Below are 9836 nucleotides of genomic sequence, written 5' to 3' on the forward strand. Positions count from 1 at the left end.
CTGCATCAGACTGGCGATCAATACCTACCCCAGAGGCACTGAGGCAAACACAAACAAGACAATATGAATCAGACACCCACTCTACGATACTGTGGCACCAGGAAAGGGGAACAACCCAGTACAGTGGTATACAATGACTATACAATGGAAACAGAGGTACAAAAGCACTGTAATAAGATCCTCTACTGACAAGAAGAATCTCAATACACTGCATTTGCGTTCCTGCTCACAACCCAGTAGCGTTATGCAACTTTTTTTATCAGTGACGAACGGAGGATCGAGCCTGCAAACACCCCTTTTACAAAACCTGGCTTTTGCCACCGAAGCATCCAGTTTACCGCTCATCTCACATCCATCATATGGACGGAAACTACAAAATCCACACGATTCTGACCACTCAGGTAGTTTGAAGGTCAGAGATCCCTTCCTCCTCCGGGCAGCGATCAGGGGACGGAGGTTCGAGCCTCCATCCAGCCACCAACCTCAATTAACCCCGAAGATAAATCGTATAAAACTTAGACCTTGAAAATAAATGCCCTCAACGAGGCGCTTAAAAATGTGAGAAATCTTACAAATGAGACTTGGGAAGCTTAATGAGACTGTTATAATGAAGCTGTGATGATGCTGATGATAATGATGATGATTATGATGACGAATGTAGTTCTTACCTGTAGATGGGATAGTTCTTGCCTGTAGATGAGATGGCTCTTACCTGTAGATGGGATGGTTCTTACCTGTAGATGGAATGGTTCTTACCTGTAAATAGGTGTGGTGAGAGGTTCTCTGAACCACAACAGGAGGAAGATGGCATCATCTTGAGGGTGTGCCACTTCACAGGGCAGTGCCGCCGACCCTCCAACCACCCCCGTCACTGCCACCACTGGTACTGTCCAGGAGACAAGATACTGTCAGAGTGACGCAAGGTAAGTGCCACTGCTAAGGTGTATTATGGTAAAGAAACCACTCCCACTTTCTAGATGCCTTATAGGGAGAGCACTATAGCCGTATATAACACTAATTTTTAAGGGGTGGAGGGGTAAGCCAGCGGAAGGCCTCGGACAGTTGACCAAAAGCTCCAGCTGTGGATCATCATATAACTAAGACCCGCGTCAGGAAACACCTGTCCTGTTTCCTGACGAATCATACCTAACCTAACTATAGCGTCTTAGGAATGGGAAGTAGTCAGGTTCGAGGCACCAGGAGTCCTTCACTACCTTTAAGACCCCTTCCTATGATGAAGAAAAATGAGACATATGTACAACAGTTGTGTATCTTGTGAGTGAAACGTCTCTCTTGCAGAGTAGGATTCTTCAGTCAAATACAGAGGCAGCAAGTGTAGCAGCGAAGTATAGATGATTTAATCAGTCCATCAATCTTGGAGAAGTAGTTTTCGAGGGGAGGGGGGTCAGTCCCTCAGGCTGAGAGACTGACCCCCTATTTACCCAAAGTCGATGAACTGATTACATCACCTTCACTTCCCTGTTACGCCTGTTGCCTCTGTATGTGACTGAAGAAGCCTGCTCTGTAGGCGAAAAGTTTCAATCAACTCGGTGGTATTATACACCATTTTCAATATTCCTATGAACGTCTTACATCGCTAAATCCGTATGGGCAGAATGGCCCATACGGATTTAGCGCTGCATATCTACATATTACGACAGATCATAAAAAAATAATGCTTGGTCTAGATATAATTATCGAACACATTGTCTCAATGTGTTACCTGGACGTTCGTGTTTTCCGCACAGAATTCTGTCGGCTGATTAGGTAACCATTGACGCTAAGACTTTACGATGTACCTCGTAATAATAATAATCTGAGTGAAAAATACCAGTGTAGGTGCAAAACAAACTGAGCCAACATTCATGGTGCCATAAATACAATTAGAGACCTTTGTCGATGCCAGAGGTCCAAAACTTATGGAACGGGCCAGAAATTTTTAAGAAATATTGTTGGAATGGTTTCTCAGAGAGAGGTCAGGAGGAGTTTAGAGGACGGAGGTGTCGAAGACGCATGACTTCCAGTCATGGCTGTTCTTGTCGCTCAGTCTCGTGATCGTAAGACAAGTAGGCAACTTTTACAAACTTCAACCTTGTATATCGATACTATTACACACCGACAAGTATGTCAATAAACCTCAAAATGAGGTAATTATCATTTTATACAAAAGACGTTTCGTCAGCCTGGAACTTAATCAATCCTCACCTACATAATTGATGAAGTTCCTGGAGGGTCGAAACGTCTCCTTAATAAGATTAATTGTTTCTTGTTAATATATATTTACTCCCCTGGGATTCCTAAGGGTTACTTTTTCTGTATCCTTCATGAATAAGTTGGACGACGACGTCGCAAAGTTAGGATTCTATTAATCACTGTGTACTATGGCAGCTACCACCGGTACACTGTCTGAAATTCTGGAATCATACGGGTGTTGCAGTAGTAGTGGTAACTGTAGTAGTAGCAGTAGTTATAGTAGTAGTAGTAGTTATATTAGTAGTAGTAGTGGTAGCTGTCGTAGTAATAGTAGTAGCAGTAGCCGCACTAGAATAGTAGCAAGAGTAGTATAGCTATAGTTGTAGTAGTGGTAGCAGCAATAATAGTAGTAGTAATAGTAATACTATTATTTATTTCAGTAGATACAGTTGTAGTTTATGTCTTCCATCCACTTTCAATTTCCTTCATCAACTATCCATTGTGAATTTAGAGCATAAGGTAAAGATTGGTCGCTGTATACAGGAAGCCTCAGTGTAGAGTGCAAAGTCTTCACCACACTGCCTTTACCATATACGATCTAAGGAGCACCTAACAGATAACATCACCAAGATACAAATACAAAATAATCTTGTCATGGATAAACCTTATCTATGTTCTCACAAACACACTTTTTACCATTTCTGTACAATATTGAGGCTGTTCACAGGAAGGTCCTCTACCACAACACGAACCACACTACCCACACCTTCTCTTCACTACCGACACCTCCTCACTACCCACACCTTCTCACTACCCACACCTCCTCACTACCCACACCTTCTCACTTCCCACACCTTCTCACTAACCACACCTCACTACCCACACCTCACTACCCACACCTCACTACCTACACCTCACTACCGACACCTCCTCACTACCCACACCTTCTCACTACCCACACCTCCTCACTACCCCCACCTTCTCACTACCCACACCTTCTCACTACCCACACCTTCTCACTACTCACACCTCACTACCCACACCTCACTACCCACACCTCACTACCTACACCTCACTACCCACACCTCCTCACTACCCACACCTTCTCACTACCCACACCTCACTACCCACACCTCCTCACTACCCTCACCTCCTCACTACCCACACCTCACTACCCACACCTTCTCACTACCAACACCTCCTCACTACCCACACCTTCTCACTACCCACACTTTCTCCTCACTACCCACGTTTACCCACACACTACTATCATCACCTGCTGACTCAGCAGGTGAGTGAGTGATGATAGCGATAGCTCCTGCAGAAGATATGTGATGAGTGATGATTCTAGTGATTTATACTTGTGATCGAAGGTTGATGATGTAGCCAAGATGAGCATTAAATGTTTAGGGAGAGAAATATGAAGAGAAATGAAAGAGAAAGAAGAATTAAGTGAGATAGAGTGCTGGATAATGAGGAGACGGCATGGCTGGAGGGTGTAAGGATGAATGGAAGGAAGAAGGAAGAAGAAACAGGGGTAAACAAAAATAGGAGTGTGTGTGTGTGTGTGTGTGTGTGTGTGTGTGTGTGTGTGTGCGTGTGTGTGTGTGTGTGTGTGTGTGTGTGTGTGTGTGTGTAGCTCAGAGAAAATATTCACCAGAGGCCACAGTTCCAGCCGTAAATCAGGAGAATGGGACTGTCTCTTCCAGCAATCAAGAAAAGGCTGACCCACTGGCAGCCCATTTCACAGCCAAGACAAAAGTCTTTGATCTATGAACAAGGTCTCAGATCTAAGAATAAAGATTCAGATCTAGGAATAAAGTCTCTCATATAGGAACGTGTCAATAAAGCAGGTTAAATAACTGAACACAGGAAACACCAAGAGGCCAGAACACCTGCTGCTATGTGGTAAATATTTTGGTTCTAGAGGAGGAATAAAATACCGTGACAGAAACAGTTCTCAAAATCTATTACTTAGAAAGTTTAATACGACGTTTCTGTCCATTCTGGACAATTATCTAGTCAAACTTGTGTGATAATAATATTATTTATAGTAATAATAATAATAATAATAATAATAATAATAATAATAATAATAATAATAATAATAATAATAATAATAAGAAGAAGAAGAAGAAGAAGAAGAAGAAGAAAGAGGAGTGACAGCAAAAATATCAACGACAACATCAACATCATCAACAATAATAGCATTAACACTAACTCTACAACTAGTAAAACTAGCCCCGTTATTATTATTGTTACTACTACTATCACCACTATTACTGCGACTACTACTACTACTACTATTACTACTACTACTACTACTACTACTACCACCATTAATACTGTCACTACTACTACTAGTAGAAGTGCTACTACTACTACTACTACTACTACTACTACTACTTCTACTACTACTACTACTAAATTATCCCCCAGATTAATCTTTTATTCTTCTTAGTACTTTCACACTCTTGTGTGAGTTAATAATGGTCCCAAGAAGGACCGAAACGTATTCAGTATTCTCTTCTTCAGTGTGTTTTATTTAGGTACTACAGATGGTCGCTCTTAAGTGCAGTTACACTTGGATCTCTGCTCTGAACTGTGGTAATAGGTAAGTAAAGCTGCGTGTCGTGTCTGCTGCTTGATTAATTGATGAAGAATTGAGCCTTCTCCAGTCGATTCGCTACGTGACAGTAGCCGCTGGATCAGGTCACGATCAACTGCACTGTTGCTTATTACTAATGTTCATGCATTCATGTTGATATTAGTTTTTTCAAGAGGACAAGAGAGCGCTGTTAGCCTTCCTTCTAAGGGAGGAAGGAGTGCTAATACTCTTCCCTTCAAGGTAAAGAAGGGGTGGTATTACCGTTCCCTTCAAGGGAAGGGAGGGGTGATATTACCGTTCCCTTCAAGGGAAGGAAGCTGTGATATTACAGTTCCCTTCAAGGTAAAGAAGGGGTGATATTACCGTTCCCTTCAAGGTAAAGAAGGGGTGATATTACCGTTCCCTTCAAGGGAAGGAAGCTGTGATATTACAGTTCCCTTCAAGGGAAGGAAGAGGTGATATTACCATTTCCTTCAAGGAAAGGAAGAGATGCCGTGATGCTGGAGAAGAACATCTCAATCTTCAACCAGACTTGTAAACACGAGTTTTCACAATATTAGTACACAGTAGCGACAAGCTGAGGAATCAAACTCTTGCGAATCATCGAGACACTTAAGTGAAGACATTTAGCCAACCAGTGATTTTCTGAGTTCAGTACAAAGATGGTGAACGAAGACTGTGGTAGATGAGATAATCAGTCCCTCAGCCTTGCAGAACTATAACAACAGGGAAAGATAGGGGGTACAGTCCCTCAATTCCAAAAAGTCATTGCTTAGTGCAACATCGTCCGTCATCATACAAACACAAGTGAGGAGTTGCAAATTCTTCAGTAGAGCAAAAAAAAAAAAAAAAAAAAGAAAAGTTACGGTGGCGGGTCATGATATGACTTAGACCAGTGTCAGGAACACTTGTCATGTTTCCTGACAAACCTTACCTAACCAGGTTAGTAATTCCCCTTATGTATGCTAGGAAGCAGTTGAACAGTTTTGGGTCCCTGACACTTAATGTGTTGTGTGGCATACAAAGAGTACGTAACCTTTATTCGGCGCATGTACACACCCTCATTTACAGGCTATCTCCCCCAACCAGCGAACCAGGTGACTGAGAGTTGATGATGGGGCCCCGTTGTTAAACTAGTGACCAGGTTCCAGCCAATAATAAGATGGTTTTGGCAATCGCAGAGGTTATGTGGGTACCACTCTCCTGTCTGCCTTTGTCATTCCCATTCTAGAGCTGGTTGAAGCACGGTCTGCTCTCTGGTGGCTTCTATTTCTGCCTTGCTTACCGTGGAGTGCACTAATACCTATCACTGTACATAGTGTACATACTGCTGTTCTAAATTGGTGAAGGATAATATAAGTCAAAACTTTTCCACTGTGTTTATTTTGCTCCCTTTACACCCAGGATAACAGGCCATTTGGACTCCTGGGTTGTAATATGTTGTCTCATAGCGCCCCCGTTTTTCACTTCAGGAGTGATCAAGGTCCCAAGACCGAAATGTTTTTTAATAAATATATCCCGGTGTTTCCCTAAATGTCTTTCTAAACTAGCCTGATCTATCTGATCTATCTATCCTTGACTATCATTCTCTAGAAAAAAATGCATTTCAATCATTCTCTCGAAAACCTGCAATCATGCTAGAGCCACTCGCCACAAAGTACGTAAGAACTATCATCGATTACGCAGCACCACTGTAGAGCCAGTAGCTTGCTAAACAAAACTAAAAATAGAAAAAATACAGGAATTTGCCCATAGCAGAAGTCTAAACTGGAGAAGGATGAAGAAAAATGTGTGAACAATGAACATTCTTGACTTCGTATCACTAGAAGATCGTATAGTATAAGGAGCTATAACCACGACATAGAAAATTGTTTGACACTTAGACAAAGGGAGACAAAGCAAAGGGACGCATGTGTGAGGGGGACCAACACACGAGGGGACACACATGTGAGGGGACACCAGCACACGAGGGGACACATATGTGAGGGGACACCAGCGCATGAATGGACACCAGCACATGAGGGGACACATATGTGAGGGGACACCAGTACACGAAAGGGAAACATATGTGAGGGGACACCAGCACACGAGAGGACACATATGCGAAGGGACACCAGCACACGAAAGGGAAACAAATGTGAGGGGACACCAGCACACTTGGGGACACATATCTGAGGGGACACCAGCACACGAAAGGGAAACATATATGAGGGGACATCAGCACACGAGGGGACACACATACGTGAAGGGACACCAGCACACGAAAGGGAAACATATGTGAGGGGACACCAGCACACGAGGGGACATACACACAGGAGCAGAAGCCGCAAATGATTGATGCACAACCTAAATAAACAAACAGGTACACCAGGAGTCTGCCAGTCATTTTAAATTCGACAGTGACAGATTACGTCCATCTACAGAAAAACACGAGGAGGGCCCAAGAATTGTATCCCAACACTCGTAAACTACGTAAATACACACATACACCGTCACGAAAGCAATGGGAATCAAAACACTAATATCTGGTAATTACACAGACACAGACACACAGACACACCACACACACACGCACACACACACACACACACACACACACACACACACACACACACACACACACACACACACACACACACACACACACACACACACATCCCTGGAAACTGGGCAACTACCTGAGGTATGGAAGACGGCAAATGTAGTTCCCATTTTTAAAAAAGGAGACAGAAAAGAGGCACTAAACTATAGACCTGTGTCATTGACGTGTATAGTATGCAAAATTATGGAGAAGATTATCAGGAGGAGAGTGGTGGAGCACCTGGAACGGAACAGGAGTATAAATGCCAACCAGCACGGATTCACGGAAGGCAAATCCTGTGTCACAAACCTTCTGGAGTTTTATGATAAAATAACAGAAGTAAGACAAGAGAGAGAGAGGGGTGGGTTGATTGCATCTTCTTGGACTGCAAGAAGGCCTTTGACACAGTTCCTCACAAGAGATTAGTGCAGAAGCTAGAGCACCAGGCGCATATAACAGGAAGGGCACTGCAATGGATCAGAGAATACCTGACAGGGAGGCAACAACGAGTCATGGTACGTAATGATGTATCACAGTGGGCACCTGTGACGAGCGGGGTCCCACAGGGGTCGGTCCTAGGACCAGTGCTATTTTTGGTATATGTGAACGACATGACGGAAGGGTTAGACTCAGAAGTGTCCCTGTTTGCAGATGATGTGAAGTTAATGAGGAGAATTAAATCTGATGAGGACCAGGCAGGACTTCAAAGAGACCTGGACAGACTGGACACCTGGTCCAGCAAATGGCTTCTCGAATTTAATCCTGCCAAATGCAAAGTCATGAAGATGGGGGAGGGGCACAGAAGACCACAGACAGAGTATAGGCTAGGTGGCCAAAGACTGCAAACCTCACTCAAGGAGAAAGATCTTGGGGTGAGTATAACACCGAGCATGTCTCCGGAAGCACACATCAATCAGATAACTGCTGCAGCATATGGGCGCCTGGCAAACCTGAGAACAGCATTCCGATACCTTAATAAGGAATCATTCAAGACACTGTACACCGTGTATGTCAGGCCCATACTGGAGTATGCAGCACCTCTTTGGAACCCGCACTTGATAAAGCACGTCAAGAAACTAGAGAAAGTACAAAGGTTTGCGACAAGGTTAGTTCCAGAGCTAAGGGGAATGTCCTATGAGGAAAGATTAAGGGAAATCGGCCTGACCACACTGGAGGACAGGAGGGTCAGGGGAGACATGATAACGACATATAAAATACTGCGTGGAATAGACAAGGTGGACAAAGACAGGATGTTTCAGGGAGGGGACACAGAAACAAGAGGCCACAATTGGAAGTTGAAGACACAAATGAGTCAGAGAGATAGTAGGAAGTATTTCTTCAGTCATAGAGTTGTAAGGCAGTGGAATAGCCTAGAAAATGACGTAGTGGAGGCAGGAACCATACACAGTTTTAAGACGAGGTTTGATAAAGCTCATGGAGCGGGGAGAGAGAGGGCCTAGTAGCAACCGGTGAAGAGGCGGGGCCAGGAGCTAGGACTCGACCCCTGCAACCACAAATAGGTGAGTACAAATAGGTGAGTACACTCAGTGGATACCCACTCAACAAACACACAGATACCCACACGAGAAACACACAGACATTACTTACATACTCACACATAAACACACACACACATTCCTTGCACACCCACTCAACAAACACAAACAAACACCTCTGATAAGCAAGCAACAAAAATCGCACACCAATAAGGTGTTCGCTGCAGCAAGTTGTTTATGGAAAACTTGACGTAATTGCAAGCAAAGTTCTGATTAACTGAGATCCAGCACAACCCCTCTTCCCCTTCCCCTACCCCTTCCCCTTTCCCCTGGGGAAGGGGAAGGGGTAGGGAAAGGGGTGAGACGTACAGGAAAAGTCTCTCTCTCTCAGTTTCAGTCATTGTTCACCAGACACTGAAGAGGAACCCGGGTGTCAGTCGACTTTTGTGGGTAGCATCCTGGGGAAAACTTTATATATAAATAATAATAATAATATTACTACTATTACTACTACTACTAATAATAGTAATAATAATAATAATACTACTACTACTACTACTACTACTACTAATAATAATAATAATATTATAATACTATACTATAATAATAATAATAATAATAACAATAATAATAATAATAATAAGAAGAAGAAGAAGAAGAAGAAGAAGAAGAAGAAAAACAAGATGAATTTTTTTTAAATTATTATTTCGGTTTTTCTTCTAATTATTATTATTATTATTATTATTATTATTATTATTATTATTATTATTATTATTATTATTATTATTATTATTATTATTATTATTATTATTTTTGCTGCTGTTGTTGTTATTACCATCATCCTCATCTTCCCTCTCCCCTCTCTCCTCTCCCACTCCTCTGTCCCCTCTCCTCTTCCTCTCCCCTCTCCTCTCCCACTCCTCTCACCCCTCTCGCCTCTCCCTCTCCCCTCTCCTCT

General features: G+C 42.9%; 1 protein-coding gene across 1 annotated transcript in view; it reads right to left on the bottom strand.

Moving 5' to 3' along the window:
* The window catches only part of LOC128692210 (nephrin-like), a 102968-nt gene that overhangs the window by 26008 nt on the left and 67124 nt on the right, over positions 1-9836 (bottom strand). Inside the window, exon 2 of the mRNA XM_070096261.1 lies at positions 757-886. Coding sequence (XP_069952362.1) covers positions 757-886 — 130 coding nt within the window. The remainder of the gene's footprint in view (positions 1-756; positions 887-9836) is intronic.

This window comes from Cherax quadricarinatus, chromosome 53 (assembly GCF_038502225.1).
Source record: "Cherax quadricarinatus isolate ZL_2023a chromosome 53, ASM3850222v1, whole genome shotgun sequence".
Classification (NCBI taxonomy): Eukaryota; Metazoa; Arthropoda; class Malacostraca; order Decapoda; family Parastacidae; genus Cherax; species Cherax quadricarinatus.